The sequence below is a fragment of the Squalius cephalus genome (genome assembly GCF_949319135.1).
Source record: "Squalius cephalus genome assembly, chromosome: 9".
In the NCBI taxonomy this organism is placed as follows: Eukaryota; Metazoa; Chordata; class Actinopteri; order Cypriniformes; family Leuciscidae; genus Squalius; species Squalius cephalus.
Window position 1 is genome coordinate 28585292 of NC_137130.1, and position 19384 is coordinate 28604675.

The window sequence follows — 19384 nt, forward strand, 5'->3', positions numbered from 1 at the left end:
AGAGGTTTCTCAAGCTCAATGTGAAGCGCAAACAACAACAAATGACTGACAAAATACACCATTTTTCAATAAATAGCCACATTTAGTAACAACACATTTAGAGTGCCGAGTAACTTGCTGTATTAACTCAATACGACACCTTTAAATGTGACATCCGAATCAGAATAAACTATGCATTTCATAATGTTCATTTGACAGGTCAGATCATGAAATATTCTCCAATTTGCCACAACCCGCTCCTGAGAAAAAGACGTGCTTAATTGTTTTGAATGTGCACTTGTGTTGTATTGTACTTCACTTTTTAATAATATCAAATTAAGTTAAGTTTTACTTTAAATTCCATTTTAAATCATTATGTTTTAATAATCTTTTGTTGTGCTTTAAAGAAGTACACATATTTTGATGTGTTGACTAACATACTAAAGCTCATGTAAAGCTCTTGAGAATAAGTTTAACTGTACTGTGTTATTCAGTATTACATTTAAAGTGAATATATTTTAAATGTACCAAATAGCAACTGCATTACAAATGTGTAATTAGAAATGACAAATTATGTGTATTTAAATACATGACACAAGTTTCAATAGAAATGATATTAAAATATATTTAGTTTACAATAAATGCTTAGTACATGCGTCAACACTTTAACCACATTTCAAAGGCTAAAGAAGTAATTATGAAATATCAAGATGTACTTAAGTCCTTAAATATATTATTTAAAAGTATCTTATTTTCATAATTAAATAATGCTAAAGTGTACTTATTTTTCACAAGGGACAGCTTTCATACTTTGTCACTCTGAAAACAAAGCGTCTGTTAGCCTACCATTAGACATCCGCATGTTTATTTCTCCTTTACATAAGATACAGTGCTGGAATTTATTTCATTGATTGCAGTGCAGTTTTTTAATGCCCACCAAACACAGATTCACTGTGGTGATGATAATGGGCTAATGTTCCACTCCTTTCTCATCCTCCAATAACTGAATGGCCCTTCCCAAAGATAAGATCGTGCACGTTCCATTAAACCTTAGGGCTGCCCTGGGAGATTCTGAGATAGTTTCTAGACGACTTTGTAAAATTTATAACCCCCTGCAATGGGAATAAAATAATGAAAGGAATTAACTGTTATTGTCCTTCTGGGATTTGGCTTGTAATGCAGAGTGTCTGTTTCTGCATGGGTGACTTTTTATTTGCTGTAAGACATGTTAGGCAGTTTATAGAGCAAGGGGAAATGGTCTTTAAAGACATGTTTTGAAGAAGGAGATAAAGTGAGGTGCTTTGCTGCTACAAGGGATAGTTCACTTTAGTATAGTTATAGTATTCATTTTCTCCTCTGTGGAACACAAAAGGAGATATCTAGAAAAATGTCCAAGCTGCTGTTTTCCATAATAATGAATGGTGGGCATGGCTGTCAAACAAGATCATTTGTTTTCTTCCTCACATAAAGCTTTGCAGAAGACTTGGAATATATCATAATGGACTACTTTAACGGTACTTGTATGATCCCCATTGACTTTCAAACTGTATTAAAAAAAGCCAATATCTCTTTTATGTTTAAAAATCATTCCGGTTATTGAAATAAATAAAACAAATTATATGAGACCTAGTGTATACTGAATATATATATATGATTTCTTATGTCTTCTTGTGTTTCAGAAAATGTTTTCATGTTTTGAGTAACATGAAGAAGAGTAAATGATGGCAGAAGTTTCATTTCCCTTTCAGATTCCAGTGGGAGATGTGGAAGACTGTTTCTCCATTAGTGTGGACACTTTGCCAAAGGGCATCAAAGCACTGGTCCTGCAACATGAACATCAGCAGCAATGTCCTCCCTTCAGCAGAAAATAAGTGCTGTCATCAGATGATGGACCTACGCGTTTCGATTCACAGTATTGCTCAACTGTGATAAAAGCTATTCTTAGAAGTGTTTTTCCGTATTGCATGTGGTGGGAGGAGAAGGATGTAGATCAGCGGTACCTGTCTGGGTGTCCCTGAGAACCCTCTGCTATTCGGCCCGGCTGACTCCAAACACAGCGCTGGCCCTGAGCCGGCTACACATTCCACAACTTCCAGACAGCTCCAACTTTATTTTCAGGCAAAACGGCATCAGCGCTCTCACATGACATTCCCAAAAAAGGCACTGCGGCCCCAGACTACCCTGATTCTCTATATGACTTAACCATTGAGGAATTAAAACAACATGAGTTATGTCAAAACCAGTAGACGAGAGTGGCCAAAGTCTCCAGTGTACTAATGATACGTTGATGACGCTAATAGATACAGTGGGGTCCAAAAGTCTATGGCCACTATTTTGCATTTATATAGCCTATATATATATATACACACAGGTTAATGCATTACTAATGTAAACAAATAAAACCTTATTGTCAAATGTTCAAATTGTTAAATATTCAATCTAAAAGTTGTTTTTTGTTGACTGAAAATCTAAAAAAAAAAATCGATTGTCCACTCCGTTCCCATCAGATTTATGAATCTTCACAAGTTCATATTTGTATAACTATGCAAAAATGAACCTCGCAAAATCCTATTATTTTAAAGTCTAACACTTTCTAAGGGCACTTTATAATTCTGTGATTAAAATCCCATTTTCTGACAGTCTCTTACAGCTTAAGGGTATAAACTACACATTAAAATATTCATATTCCAATTAAACACAGTAAAATTACTGCCATAAATATAACCTGACAGCCAATATATGGTCAAAGTAAATCTTTGAAACCTTTAATATTTAAAAACGTTCATTTCCCAAAATCTGCATGAATGTGCCCATTGCTTTCCCCAAAGAGTTAAGATTTTAAGCCGTCTACAGATTACACATTTGAGTTTTAAGCAGGATATTGACTGGTTTGCATCATATAAGAGTTTATGAAAGGTCTCACGAATTGACTTTTCCCTATACGCCCCAGATAAAAACTGGAAAGAGGCTCATTTTGATAAATCACTCGGAGTCTCATCCCCAGTTTGAAGACTTTAATTGCACTGGGCATTTATGACCCAATGCATCTCTTTAAGCAGCTCATCTGCATATGCAGCATATCTCTAAGGACACACAATCCAACACTGATTGAAGGACAGTCATTTTCAGCCCAAAGTGTAAGCATTTTATTGTAATTGCGTCACTAGCTGTTGTATCAAGGGCCGGCAGATAATTGGACAGTCAGCTGAACATGGGAAGTTGTTGGTAATTTGAGAATTTGATTGCTTTTTCTTGTTATCTCTCAAGTGGATGTACAGAGAGGTGCCTTTAACAACTGGCACATATTGTTAGCGGTTAGCATCCCTGCTGCAGGACATTGCAAATCATAAGTGAAAAGAACGGATAAGAAAAGCAGGTGCTGAAACATTATAATAGCCTACTTAAAATTATTATGCTAGTCTTCTTTTGTGAAGATCTAATTTAAATGGCCTTTCTATCTATATATTTTAAGGAAAGTGTCAAATGTGGCTGTGCTCAGACTCTCTGTAAGTTCAGACAGTAACGCACTACTGCCCTCATCTGGATATTAGTGTATACTGTACAAGTGCTTTATTATCCGTTACCAGGCAATGAACAACACAGTCACGTGGCAATACCTAGCATAAAAACAGAAAAGCGGGGGTTTTAACACAAAATAAGGTCCGTTTACTTTATCTATATCCCGAGGGGGAATGAAATCGGTTGCAAATGGCTTAATTTTGCCCAGACACTAATTAGACAAAAAGAGGCAGCATTAATCATCTGTCTGTGCTCGAAAAGCCCCCTAAGCACAGTTTTTTAGCATTAGATTAGATTGTGTTTACCCTAGTTAGTGAATTGTTTCAGTATTACGGGGGTTGATGATCAACATTAATTAGTTGGAGGCTGAGTGTCATCTTATCTTATCATTGAGTTATAGACCTAAAGTCATTTTTGATTTTTAACGGGAATGAAAGCGAGGCTGTGAGTCTAGGCTACATCTTCATTGTTGTAGGCGACTGATATTAATATGTTTTTGGATTGTTCCGATGACGAAACACTGCAAAAAAAAACATATTTCTAAGAAATTTCAAAAATATATATATATATATATATATATATATATTATAAGTGATCTAGGCGCTTTAAACAGCTTTTTACAGCGGATGCAGTCCATACCTCACAGCCTCGCTTTCATAATCATACCTGTTATGGCGCTGCTCTGAATAAGGTCTATCCATATGATTGAATGGTGATTGAATTGAATCCATATATGCTTGTTGAATAGCACCACCTGCTGCAACTGAGAGCACAGGCAGGGCTACTAACACAGGGAACCTGTCTTTCTATGGCATCATGTGGCTACATTTATAAAAAGCAAGCGATTAAAACATAGCTACATGTCATGTATTACCATTGAGAATTGTGTGAGATTGAACTGCTTTGAGATTTACAAAGCGATGTTAACAACAGTGACCATTTTCGCATGGTTTTTGAAAATAGACAGATAAAATGTCTAGTCTAAAAAATATATAATGTAAAACCTACAATGGCTTTCCACTAAATGTGTCTAAAATAGATCTGTCTAAATAAAATACTAGTTTAGGAATTTTCTGATTATTCCTCATCCCAAAGCTTTCAAGCTTCATCAAATACCTTCACAACTGTGTTACACCTGAACATTTGTTTAATACTTTAAATAAATAATTCTACAGAAGTTTTAATTCACTGTTAATTAACTGATGGAAATATATGCAGTTTTTATTCATTGTTTTAGTTTTGTTAATACATCAAAATAAACTAAATGAAAAATCTTGGAAAGTAACTGAACTAAAATAAGCTAACTTTTAAAAAAATAATAATTTCAGATCAAATTTATCAGCGACAATGACTAATCAAATTTCAAGTCTCAAATATGTGAGTGTAATCTCCTGCAGAGGGCGCACGTGTCCATCGATGGGCGGAGCGAGGCGAGAGATGATGTATTTCCTGCCGCTTTTAAACCCCGGTGTCTTGAGGTTTCTCCCCCTTTCCGAAGAAATACCAGAAGAAGCAGAGGTGGTTGAAGCAGTGGATCTTCAAATCCTATAATAACAGTGACCGAAATTACTGTCCGCTATAATGACTCACCAAGAAGGCATCGCAGGTAATCTGAACTTTAACAACAATCTTAAATGCGCACGGATCTGGACTTTTGGTTTTCCGTACTTTTCAGGCTCTGGCCTACGAAACACGTGTTCCCCAACATGCCTCGGCCATCATGAACTACTTGATAATGTGTATTGTTTTTAATAAATTATATTCCAAGTAACAAACACATTTTTACTTTTAAATGTATAAGCTGAAATATCTTATTTCAGACAAATATAAGGCTAGTATTTTCTTTTGATGCAGTTCAGCTTAATCTGTTGTTTAATACTCGTTATTAAATATCTACACGTTTAATGCTTATAGATTTGGTCTATATAGATTTTATCGAATTGAACCAAAAGTGCACGTGACAAGTTTTTAGATATGTAATCAAATTAGATTCATACATTGTTGCAACATGTATACACCATTTTCTATACCGTTAATGCAATCCTTTCCACTTTTATCTATTATATTAACTTAGTAACTTAATTTTTTTTTTTTTTTTTTTGTCACCTAAAAAAACAACCTCATAGAAAAGGTTTGTTGAAGTTATGTTAGCATGAATTGCATACAGTATGTAATGTATTTTTAAATTATTTTATTGATACTGACAAAAATTCACTTCCCTGACCCTTAAGCATTTCTTTGTTAGTGATTATTCATTTGAGAGTAGGTTATTACTGATTGAATGGCTGGATTTATGAAATGACTAATTAACTCTCCTCTCCTTTTCTCACTAGATGTGTTGCAGGACCTGGACCGATATGGACCGCTCTCTCACACTGGGGTCCGAGCATCAGTCGAGAGCAGAGGGAAGGTGCCCATTAAATGAAAATGCGTTTAACATGTAGGAGGCCGTCAGGTACTGCATTAGCATACAAGTGCTCACTAAGTCAAGAGCCCTTCTGCCTCATGAATATGCATTAAAACTGATATTATACCTGTGTGGCATATATGATGGTGAACGAGCTTAATGAGGTCTTGTTTTTTTCCTCTTAGGTTTGCAACATTAAAGTCAAGATGAAGTCAAACTAAATGGCACGCAAAGAAAATATTAAATGCAAAGGATTTTAAGGTATGACACTTCAAGCTAACTTGGATGCACCTTTATTGCAAATAGTTTAGCAACATGGACTAAAATGAATGGCATTAACGTGGTAAAGATGTGCAATGATGACTACAAAATTGCTGAGGTCACGACCAGTGAAACTACATAATAGCATGTATTAGCTGAGCACATGTTTTCTCTGCAGGTTTGTATGCCTGAAGGTCAGAGGACTCTATTTTTGACTCTTCCTCTTTTGCCAGTTTTTCCACAGGCAGAACTATAAATCCAGATGGCATGGTGGATCCACGCAAGCTGAAGAAAAATAACAGTGGAGGGCCAAAAGGCTGAGAAATTCAAATGTATGAAGGTGGTGATAGAATAAGAATTTCACACCTCCAGTACCTACCACACTTGGCTCTCACACATCAGATAGGGAGAAAGCACAGATGAACGCATGTGAATGTAGTATACAAGACATTAGGTAATGTTATTGTCTAAAGCTTTCCACTAGATTTCTTCCTGTTTCATAAACGTCCAGCAAGGAATCCAAACAAAGCATGCTGCAGTTGTTTGATGCTTATTGAAATGACAAAATAAGTGACTTTGCCTTCATCTTAAAAATTGTAGCTCATTGCATGTTTGAAAGAAAATGAGTTCTAATCAGTTTATACACTACTGTTAAAGGCACTAGACACTAGAACAGTGGTATATTGTTGACTTGTGTACTTGAATTGTCTTAAATGTTTCGAAAAATATTTAAGTTCCGAGAAATCAGCCATTTTAACCAGTGTAACATCTCCTGTCAATGACGTCATATCGATTTCCGGTTTTACTTCTGTAGAAACCATGGAAACACCAAAGATGCTTTTGTTTTATTAGGTGAACAACAGTTTGGATACCTTTATCCCAACTAAATTAAATGTTTATTTTCATGACATAATTGTAGTAAACATTTGTTGTGGTCTTCATGCTTATTTAAATGGAAAAAGATTACGTTAACACTGTTGAGAATAATGGTGATTGCAGGAGGTCTAAAAGGTGTCACTGTAATAAATTTTGGGGCAATGTGCTTAATTATAAAGATTAGGTAACAATCTGAAGGTCTTTTATTCCTAAATGTTTCAACTTGCAATGCAAAACCCACTTTTTCAGTCAGTTGTGGTGAAGTGTGACCTGGGGCCTGATGTATAAACCTTTTGTACGCACAATTTTTTACATACTTATAAAAAATAAACTGCATAAATTTTTGCACCCTTGACTTCGTGTATGCACTTTTATCTAAGTGAAGAAATTAAGTAAACTGATTTTAAACGGTTCTCATTTTGATTAAATATTTCACTCTCAATACAGTTAAGCACTCAGATTACATAAACCATTATCCAAAAGGTCAGCAAAAATTATGACTTTAGATAGAAATATTTGTAGTGGATGTGCTGCTTTTGAATATTTCCTGTGGCACGCCATGTTTTAATGTTTGGCAAGAGTGCTAGGTGCATGATCATTTCTCTTTAAACTAGATGGCAGAACTAGCCTGGGAGCTCATTCAACTAGAGCTCATTCAAGCCCATTTCCATGCCGTCGAAATCACGGCACCAATCAGAAACGTTGAGGCGGGCTTTACAAGATGACGATCGCTCTGATTGGTTTTAGGTCTAGCCTATCCAATTGCGCCCAGAGGCATTTGAGCGACGTCCACTCCGTTGGTGAAGCACCAACTTTTAAATGCATTATTATATTCAAATTGCAAACACATGAGGACAGTCTCAATGAGAGACCCACTGGCAGATGAACGTGCTACTACATTTCTCTCCGAAACGGTAGGAAATTAAATTAGATTTAATAGAGGATTTTAACTGTGACAAGATGATTGACAGGGCAGTTTACGTGACAGGATGCACGCGACAGATCCGTCCGATAAAGATGACGAAGTAGTATGTCCCAAAGCTTGCCTACTTTTTTGCTACACATTCAAAAGTAAATACATTTTCTTCACAAAAAGAGTACATACTTTTATGGCGTAGTGTAACTTTGGGACACCGCATATGGCTTTACACGATGCCGATCGCTCGCTTGGTTTTTAGGAGTTTTAGGTCTATCCAATTGCGCCCAGAGGCATTTGAGCGACGTCCAATCCGTTGGTGAAGCTCACCAACTTTTAAATGCATTATTATATTCAAATTGCAAACACATGAGGACAGTCTCCATGAAAGACCCACTGGCAGATGAACGTGCTACTACATTTCTCTCCGAAACGGTAGGAAATTAAATTTGGCGTAGTGTAACTTTGGGACACCGCATATGGCTTTACACGATGCCGATCGCTCTAATTGGTTTTTAGGAGTTTTAGGTCTATCCAATTGCGCCCAGAGGCATTTAAGTGACGTCCGTTGGTGACGCCCCTTTGGAAATGAGTTATTAAAGGGTAACTAAACCCTAAACCAACTTTTTTTAGTGAATGATCTGTAAGAATGTGGCTTTATTAGTGCTGTTCATTGATTCAAGTAATTTTTTTGACATTTGTGTTTAAAGTATTTTAATTTTACTAAATAGGGTGTAAAAACGTCTGAGTGCTGCCCTCTTCAGGTTGAACAGTGGCTACTGCAGTTTAATTTTCCTATTGGAAGTTGTGGTACACTCTGATGTCAGAGGGTACCAGCTAACCACGCCCTTGCCTGCAGAGAGATACGTCTCAGATGCACGCCCCTCTCCACTGGGCTCTGCCTACTTTTCCAGCATTTTTCAAATATTGTCAGTGGGTGGAGTCAGGCTCTGACCAGGGGTTTAGTTACCCTTTAAAGGAGCTTTGCCAGACCATAACTCAGTTACTACTGAGAATGGTCTGGTTTTAACCACGCTATGGCAGAACTTGTGTTTTGAGAAAATAGTTTTCTGCGAGATCAATGATGCACACATTCGTTCGGTGGTAGACCGGTCCATTGGTCGGTTTGAAAAGGTCAGATGACAATACTAAAACGTGTTTATCTTATAGGCAAAATTGCAGAAATTTGATGTTTAAAACAATTAAAAATACTGGTCACATTTTAGTTTAGGGTCCAATTCTCACTATTAACTACGACTTTTGCCTCAAACTCCTAATTACTGCTTATTTAATAGTTAGTAAGGTAGTTAAGTTTAGGTATTGGATAGGATTAGGGGATGTAGAATATGGTCATGCAGAATAAGGCATTAATATGTGCTTTATAAGTACTAATAATCAGCCAGTATCCTAGTAATATGCATGCTAATAAGCAACTAATAGTGAGAATTGGACCCTAAACTAAATACTATTTGGCCAGTGAAAAATAATAAATCTCTGAAAAGTGTTTTATACAATTTTGCTTTTATAGATATTTTGATAGCCTATATTTATTCTAAAACAAGACAAGGATACTAAATGATTTTTAGAAATGCAATGTAACTGCACAAACAGCATGTATAGTCCGTATCTCATGTTTACCTAATGTCTTGTACCGTTAAACATGGTATCACTTGGAAATGCATATGGAAATTATGCAGATAAGGATATGCATAGCAAACAGTTTTGGGGAAGCTATACTCATAAGTTAAAGTACAGTTAAGATTATAGTTAAGAGTCAAGCAACCCTTCTGAAAAAGTAGTTAGCTACACTACAAGTTCCTATCATAAAGTAGCTAGCTACATTGAAACTTTGCAATGACATTGTATATTACATATAATTGAATAATTGGTAATGAAGAATGTTATAAGTAAAAGATTTGGGGTTTAAAACAACAAAGAGCAGCCTATTGTTCTATTTAGTAAACTATCCAAAGATAGCCTACACACAATAATCGGTGTAAGCTCTATATATGGTTATTTCGGGGAGGAGACGGGATGGAGTTGCATGTGCGCACAATCTTCCACTGTCTGGGTTTTATAAAGTGAATTTTGTGCAGGTTCTGGTGTACGCATGGTTTATAAATCTGAAAACTTTTGAGCACGTTTTAGGATGAAATACACGATTTTTATACACGATCCCCTGGGCTTAGTCTTGAGCAATTTACTTGCATGTGATCATTCCTGATAAGTCTAAAGGGTCTCTGCGTTTTCATTAATACTATTAATATGCTCATGTAACCATAACACGCAAGTGCTCTTAACTCAGAAGAATGCAAGAGTCATGTGCAAATTAAAGTATTCATTTCATAATGCTCTTAAAGAAACACTATGTAACCCAAGAAAAAAAGTATATCTTCATTTCTTTTCTACTGACATCCATTCCACCTGAGAGTTAACAAGGTCTACGAACAAGAGACCAAAAAAATCTGGCACAGAAAGAAACAACAGTTACATGAAACAAAACAGACCCCCAAGCTTATGTAATCTGGATTACTCCATTTTTTCCTCCTCCTCCTCCTCCTCCTGTCCTTCCTTATAGTGGCGATACTCTGATTTCAGCTCCCAGGTGCTCTTATGAGGCCCTCTAGGATTGTACACGCCGATCTCCCTGAGAATCTCCTTCAGGTAAATCTAGAGGAAGAGTAGATTGAAAGGGTGAACACATGCTGCCAAAATCCAATCATACATGCAACCATGCTACAGTTTTCTATATGTCATAATCATTTGTTAACAGACAAGTATTCATAACTTCAATGAGCTCATAGTTTCTGCCTTAAATTATTACATTGTTTAAATTTTGAGCTAACTGTGATTTGTATATGTACATTTCTGAAATGCATAACTCATTCAGTTACCTCTGATAACAGATCACTCTAAATTGTAATGTGGACTAATGTGGCATTTTCTGTAAAGCTGCTTTAAAACGATGTATATTGTGAAAAGCGCTATACAAATAAATGTGAATTGAATTGAATTGATCCAGGGCCTAAAATTAACACTTGCCGAGCACCAAATGAGAGTAAAATTCGGTGTTAGCAAGTATATGAAACGGTGTCGATCGTCGGAAGTTGGCTGGTAATATTTCTATGACTTCCAGCAATGCAATCTTGTGAGATTGTGAACGACGCTCTGGACAATTGCTGCATCGTCATGAAAGTTTAAGTCTTGCAAATTGAAATATTCAAGCGCAAGAATACCTTCCTAATATTCCTGCTGCCGCCTGTGTCCTTAATGTTATTCAAATAACAAAAAAACACAGAAAAATCACTCACTGCCCTTGACTGAATTACTTTTGTAACTTTAATAAGGATTAAACTATGTTTAATTTAAACAGTGAAGACTATGCAGTGTTATTTTACATTAGATTACTTTATTAAATTTCTGTAAATGAAAATTGTGTATTTTCACTGGTATCTTAAATATTTATGTCATAACTGCCTGTTTTTGCAAATAGTTTTGTGGCTGGTAAAAAATCCTTATGGCCAGTAAATCTTCTTAAAGGGGTCCTATTATGCCCTTTTCTTGATTGTGTTTTCAAGGTGTACTAGAATGTTTTCAAGCTTGATTGTCCAAAAAACGCATTTTTTTTTAACATTATTACAGCTTCTCTCTCCCCAGTCTCGCTCGAACACGCTGATTTCGATAAAGCCCCTCCTTCCGAAAACTAAATGTGCTGTGATTGGTTAGCTGGCCCAGTGTGTTGTGATTGGCACCGCTTAGTGTGCATTCGGGAAATGTCCCACCCCTCCATAACTGCAAGTTCTTCTCTAGTGTAAATATTGAGGATGGCGTCAATTTCAAACCAATTCAAGCCCGATTCAGACCCTGACAATGTTAATGAACAAGAGGATCGTGCAGAACAGATTTCATGCACAGACTTTGCAAGCACGGATTTCACAGAACGTTTCAGAGTGGTATGTTTTTTGTAATTTTGTCTTACAAAAGCAGAAGCTTACAAAAGAACAACCTGCTCTCCATAAAATGTGGAATGCACAGATAAACATTGGGTTTATAATGTTCAGGAACAGTGTTTAAAATAAGTTTTAACCACGTTTAGTTCGTCAGCCTGGAAGGTCAAACAAATGAGTTTTTGAAAATGTGGAACAAACAGTGTCTCTTTGACGTAGCGACAACATTGTCTTCTCTAATGCAGCTCAACCAGGCCTCGTCCCCTGTTTTGCTTATTCTGTGGGCCGAGATTATTTAAATGAGTAACATTGTGATTTCATAAGATCCGGAAAAATCGTGTTGTAGTCCAAACAGACTCACTGAATCATATTCACTGAAACCGACACTATGCTCCAACAGAACAACATAAATCAGCCGGTTTTAGAAAAAAAAAACGTGCTTCTACCTCCACCTAGAGTCTGTTATGTGGTTTGCAAAAATCCACCGCCCCCGGTTCTTCTGGTCCAATCAGCGCAGGGCTGTGTGAGATCTGACTGTCAATCACAGTTCATGCACACGCCACAGATCCCCCCTCCCCTACGTTACAATATCAGATGCACACACCTGAAGTTCGCAGGTGTGTTGGATTGTACGAAGCGTGCTGGCGGAGAGAAAATCTACTAACAAGCTTCCAATTCCTCGGTTAACAACCAGAGCTAGGAGGTCCAAAACAACCAAGGAAAAGAAAATGATGCTGTTGAGGCAGGTGCGTTCCCAGAAAATCTGGTGCACACGCACTGACGAGCACGAACTCGATGGGAGGTTGCTCGGTGGTAGTGGTGGAGGGGCATGAGAGTTGTAAACATTCATGCACCTTTAAATAAAATATCTCCCTTTACTGTAGTAAACGCTGCACAATGGCAAGTGAAAATGCTGGTTTAATTCAGCCATATACAGTATGTTTGAGCCAGAAACTGATTCAGAAGAAGTGGAAGAGTGAATTATACAGGCATTGTATCAGAATGGTAATGTGGTTTATGTATCGCTCTCTACAATGTCGGACACATAACAATAATTAATATGATTAGCCTTTTACTTGACTACGTTATCAAACAGCTAATAATGTGTTGCCAATGTTACACAAACCATGTTCCCGTTCACCATCTCAGAGTCAGACATCTACCTTCTGAAAATCAGCATCCTTAGAAATGCTTTGAACAGCTCAGAACGTCAGTGGAGAACGGCATATAGTTCATCATAACATCGTAATATACATCATATACATAATTCACCCGCTATAAAGTTAAATGTACCAGATTTTTCATCTCAACAGAAAAATATACTGGGATAATCTGGCTTCTCTTGAGAATCCCCTGCTTCACAGTATAGTTAATAATATGCTAAAGTTGACGTGATTTGTGAATGTAAATGTGTACCTTGAAATGCAATTTAAGTCGCTTTGGATAAAAGCGTCTACCAAATGCATAAATGTAAATGTAAATGAGAACAGGTGATTTTTTGACAGTTTTTGGTTCACTGCAGTTTTAAGGAGAAAATACTCCGCAATGGTTTTGACTTATGAATTTGCACATGGTTTGTCTTAAAGCGGTGAAACACTAAAAACACCTCAGAGACAAATAGACAACCTTAAAAACTTGATTTTCACCACAGGGGTCTTTAATCAAGTCTCTCAGACAACTTTGTGAAAAGTAATAAATTCTTTATTTAGCCTCACTAGTGTAATCTACCCACTAAATGGCAAAACCACGGTGGGAAGTAATTTTCTTCTCAGTTTAGTTTCTTTTTAGTTATGACTCATCCAACTTCAATCACATTTATATTTCTCCAATCCTTCAGGGAGACAGAGGCAGCAGTCAAGTGGCATTTATTCAAAGGAGCTCACTTATCTATGATAATATAATCAAGACCAAGTCCATGTTAAATATTTGTGATTTCTTGTTACTTGGTTTAATCTCTCTTGTGTATGATTTCTGATAAGACAGAAAAACAAATGAGATTTATCACTGCCATAATGTTGTCAGAAAAAAAAAACCTTGTGAAAAAGAAGAGAGGTTAATTGTACTGAATGCAGTACCTCAAATTATATTTAAAAAAAAAAGCACACTTTCATTACTTTTTCTCAACACACTTAGGTACACTTAAAAAGTGCACTTTGCAATAATGTCAAATTAAATTAAAATGTTTAATTTAAAGGGGAAGTATGTAATATTGAGAGCTAGCAGTTAAAATGGGTACTGCAGTCCAAGTTTAAAATATTGGAGAGCATGGTTTCTATTCCTATGGCACAGTGTTTGCACGGTTACTCATCTTGAGCTGAACAACTCACCACCGGTTGCTTTGTGATGTCCACCAGGTCTCTGATGTTGTAGTACTGGTGCTTCTCAAAGGCAGAGAAGAGCATTTCTAGAACCTTCTGTTTGTCAGCTCTTGCGCGCTTGCCTTCCTCTTTCTTTTTCTTCTCATATTCCAACTAAACAGAAGCATAAGCAAAACAGAGCATTCATTAATTCGCTAAAGTTTTGATCTCTCTCTCACTCACACACACACACACACACACACACACACGAACATCTATCTTTGTGAGGACATTCATTGACACAATGCAATCTCTCGCTCCTTACCCCAACCCTAACCATCACAACCAAGTGCCTAACCTGAACCCTTACCCTAAACTTACCATTAACTGTAACCTTATCCCTAAAACCAAGTATTGACCCTCAAACAGGCCTTTAAAGGGCTCTCAGCGAAAATGTCCTCACTTTACTGTATTTGTCCTCACTCCAATGGTCTAAAACTCGGTCCTCATGAAGATAGTTGTACACACATTGGGTTTCCATTGACATAATATTTTTTATACTTTAAAAACTGTATATTCTATCCCCTAACCCTAAACCTATAGCCTGGCAAGCCAGACCTACATCAAGATGTCTGGCAACTCACCATAGACACGGCTCAATCCGAGGGGCGGGATAAACGGCTGTCTTTCAAATTCCCTCGGCACGCAATAGGACAGCGCTGCAACCAACCAGAGCGTTTTCCCAACAGCGGAGCTAACGTTAGTTGATAGATTCAACTTTTGAATCTGGCCGGCAAAACTATGAACACATCTTCCTTTTTTAAGAATGACTTAAGTGCCATTCTTTGCTCTTTTCTCAAAGAAAAACTTAACTCCAAGTCCTACAGAGTCGCGGCCAAAGCCGATTCGAAACACTGTTCGCCAGCAGCTCCGCCATTCTTTGTTTTCAGCAGGGAGCCGTCGCAACTCTGTCGTCATTATGTTAAGCCCACCCCGCCTACTCTATACACGATGTGATTGGCCTGACCCAATTTAGGTTTTTACAGCTCCGAAAGTCAACAGAGAGTTGCTAGACTACCCTGGCTGCAAAATACATTTTGCTGCCGCTAGGGTGCGTCTAGATTTCTAGGCTACTAAACCTACCCATCACAGCAAACTTTCTGCTTTTTTACATTTTCAAAAAACATAATTTAGTATCATTTATGCCATCCTTTGGATGTTTTGTCCAAGGAAATTTTGTCCCCTTAACATAGGAAATACCTGAACCACACACACACACACACACTTACATTATAGCTGTGGTTGGACACAGGTTTGTAATTAGTTGTGATGGCTTTCTCAAGCTTCTGAGAAAAACGAAGAGGTTTGGTGGATTCTTCAATCTGCAGCCTGTGAATAAAACACATCTCCAGATGATCAGATCAAATACATTGACAGCTTTGACAGCTTTGAACAGCTTTGACTTACTTCTTTAATTTCATGTAGCTCTCACTGACTGCAGGTCTGCATTCAGCTCGCTGAACAACCATGCCTTCAAGAGCCAGCTTGTCTTAAAAACACCAACATTCGACTTGGTATAGTTCATCAAATAATAACTTTTTTGTGTTATGCATTACACACTCATACAAAGGATAAGCAAACCCAATTAAAAATGTCTGAATTTTGCGAGGACAACTAATGGCCTTTTCTTTGTACTAAAACATTAACATACTTCAACAGCAAGCGCTCTCTAATAAAGCGTTGGCACAAAACCCCTCTTTTTAGGTGACAATTGAAAAACTGTGATTCAACCAGGAGGTTTTTATGGCACTATTCTGAAGTGTTTGACTCTTGTATGAAAAACGATGGGGTCAACCAGCCATGAGTGATGATTTTAATCAGACCCAAATGAGCCTCCCTCCTGCAGAACATCATTGTGTTGCACCGCTGCCATTTGTTGGCGCACCATGAAGCCAGTCTAATGGTTCAGCTTGCTTCTATTGATTGTATTAAATGTACAGCGGTGCCTGTATTACCTTGTGGTTATTGTCCCACAGGCCCTTTTAAAGGGCAGAAATATTTCACTCACAAAATCCATCAGAGCAGCACTAATGCGCACAATTATTGGCAATTATTGCCAGATGAGTGTTAGAGCACTTGTTGGAGTAACTCCATAAAAACGCCCACTTGTGTTTCACAACTTCAACAAAGCATCCATTTTCCTCGCAATTACCCGGAGGCTATGAAGAGGGGTCAGGGCAAACCAAGACCTCAAGGTTCGCATCTCCTCTGCGCAGTCCCTCCCCAAACATCACATGACTCGCGCATCTTACGAGGCCAGTAACGTTACATAAGCATTTCCATAGAGGAATCCATTTAAATCAGCGGGAGATGCATTAACGCTGGCTCTGAATGGAGTAGGACTGTGTTTGGGGGTGGCGTGAGTTGCTCAACCCGTTGGTGGGCAGCAGATCCGATGCTGAGATGATAGAGAGGTTACGGGGGTCGGTCTTCCACCTCCTCACAAGATCCCACCAGTTTGACTTCCTCAGAGACACCGAACAAGAGCAATAACATCCCAAGCCCTCAGCAGGACACAGCCTCTATGCCTCCACTCACACACACACCCACCTGCAGGCAGATCTTCAATCCCTTCATGTCTCTTCATCAGCATACAGCAGCAGAGAAAGAAGCCTTTCAAATGCCTCAAGGTCTCTTAAACTCACTCACTCGGCACCTGTTTATTTTGAAATGTGTCTAGCACTGCGAACCATCCAAATACTGCACTGTAGCATTTAATTTATGCGTTTCAATTAAGATTTTTCATAAGGTATCACTTACTGATGGACTATCAGCCTCGAGAAGATTTGCCAACGCATAATAACAGTTGTAATCTTTTTAAAGGACTCTTGAGGGAGTAGAGGTAGATATTTTGGGACGAGATATGACAGTAAAATAATAATAAGACTCTTAATCATATGCCTCAGGGGCTATTAAAATCACGATTCTTCCGCTCTCTCTCTACGGGCTCCATTTCCATATCTGTTTTGAAATACTGTTCATTTAATACTCCAGTGTCTGCAAGCACTATGCAAATATAACAAACATCAAGCAATTGTACTTTTTTTTTTTTTTTTTTTTTCACACAGCTGCCAATTTCACAAACTGCATACAATGGCATGTATGGCAGCCCCAAATGTATTTAGGATTAAAAATGCATGACTTTGCATTCGTTTTAAAAGCATCCCTTTCACAATTGGTCTCAAGGCGATTCTAAAATCCGAAGGGCAGATCATTTGAAGTGAGTGCAGGGCATTACTGTCTCATATGTGGCCATTTGGAACAGCCATACGTCACTGCCACTTTATTTTGAATCAAAATGTTTCCATGACAACAACATAAAAGCAAAATTCATACTTAAAGGGATAGTTCACCCAAAAATGAAATTTCTGTCATTAATTACTCACCCTCATGTCGTTTCAAACCGGAAGAGAAGAAATTGTTGAATAAAGTACTTATTTTGGTGTTTTTTTGCGCACAGAAAGTATTCTCGTCACTTCATAACATTAAGGTTGAACCACTGTAGACACATGGACTATTTTAACTGTCTTTACTACCTTTCTGGGCCTTGAAAGTGGTAATAACTTTGCAGTCTGTCTATGGGGGGGTCACAAAGGATTTCATCAAAAATATCTTAATTTTTGTGTTCTGAAGATGAACGAAGGTCTTATGGGTTTAGACCGACATGAGGGTGAGTAATTAATGGCAGAATTTTCATTTTGGGGTGAACTTTCCCTTTAAAAAAAAATTCAGCTGTTAAGACTGTGGTAGAAAACAAACAATCATAAAAAAATTATTTCAATTCAAAGGTACATTGACAAATGACTTCAGTGTTCAAAATTAATTGTAAGGATGTGCCACTCAGGATAACGTAATCATAAATGATAAAATTGCTTCCTTGTACCTCATAGAGGTACCCTACCCTTGAAGAGATTTGGTTGCTTACTTTCTTTTGGAATGATTAAGTTGCGCCCTTTTCTTGCAGTTCCCTGCAAGGGTGAGAAAAAGCAATTTTGGAATTCGCTTTTAGTGGACGTACTGTATGGAGTTCAGTGGTGAATTTCTCCTAACGTTCAGCACATAAATTATGAACATGCAAATATATATATATATATATATATATATATATATATATATCGTGGCCACAAATTTACAATTCGTTCTAATGACTCATTCATCTGTTCCCTTGTTGTAGGTAAATTGTGGCCAAGATGTTCTAATTTGTTCAATCTTTTGAAAAATCATGATCATTGTTTAGGTAAAACGAGGGAATGAATTAGTACAACATGATCACGACTCACGATTTAGCTAAAATGAACAAATTAATAAAACGTTTCATTTATTTTGCATGTCATGTGTTCCATACAGTATATCTATAATTTAAAGTTATTTTTTGTGAAATGTTTGGTTTCAAAAGTGTGATTGAGCTATCTTTCTTTTTTTTTCTTTTTTGTTTTTTATAAATGCCACTATTTTGTTTTGTAATGCATGACTTTTGTAATGCATGGTTTCATGAATATGCATAACTAATTATATATCTGGCCAACAAGCACAGCATTTGCTCATATTTATCATCATTTATTGTTTCTGTGTTTGTCAAAACTTCATATTCTTTCTGCATAGTTTAACTAGAATATTTCCTATCCAAGTGCTCTGATCTACATTTGCCTGCTTTTGCCAGTCTGCCACTGCTGGACTAAAATCAATTTGGGCTTCTTCAAGTTAAACAATCAAATGCACCAATTAAAACAAAAAGATAGATGAGAAAAAGCAGGTCAGCCACCCACTATTTTCTCTGGCATAGTTAAACCCTGTTTGCAATTCAAATGCAGATGAATAAACCCAGTAATCATATGATGATTAAACCATGACCGAGCTATCTATAACAACTGTCTATAACAACTATAATCAGTCACATATGACCATAATGGACTGTCACTGCATCTATAATCAGATGGCTATGTGCATGGGCGGCACGGTTTAAAAGAGTGATGAGGACTGTGGTGGCGGTGCACATTTGTGACATCACAACATGGTGAAGGCTTAGCTTCTGAATATTAATTAGGTGATTTTAAAGAATTTAATCTTATACAGTTTTAACATTTGACATTAATCTAAAGATCTACTTAACTATAACGATTTG

At 37.2% G+C, this 19384-nt stretch overlaps 2 protein-coding genes and 1 long non-coding RNA gene across 3 annotated transcripts in view; 2 read left to right on the top strand and 1 right to left on the bottom strand.

Annotated features, from left to right (window-relative positions):
- Positions 1–19384, top strand: part of enox1 (ecto-NOX disulfide-thiol exchanger 1) — a 456290-nt gene that overhangs the window by 178941 nt on the left and 257965 nt on the right. The window lies entirely within an intron of this gene.
- LOC307165087 lies at positions 4921–7347 on the top strand. The gene is made up of 4 exons (XR_013822403.1): positions 4921–5104; positions 5832–5953; positions 6091–6166; positions 6400–7347. It is a non-coding gene; the product is annotated as an uncharacterized lncRNA (long non-coding RNA).
- The window catches only part of gtf2f2b (general transcription factor IIF, polypeptide 2b), a 29877-nt gene continuing 20641 nt past the window's right edge, over positions 10149–19384 (bottom strand). Inside the window, exons 7-10 of the mRNA XM_079880925.1 lie at positions 15670–15751; positions 15492–15591; positions 14233–14376; positions 10149–10628 (exon numbers count right to left, since the gene is read on the bottom strand). Of these exons, the coding sequence (XP_079737051.1) occupies positions 10488–10628; positions 14233–14376; positions 15492–15591; positions 15670–15751 (467 nt within the window). The 3' untranslated portion in view covers positions 10149–10487. The remainder of the gene's footprint in view (positions 10629–14232; positions 14377–15491; positions 15592–15669; positions 15752–19384) is intronic.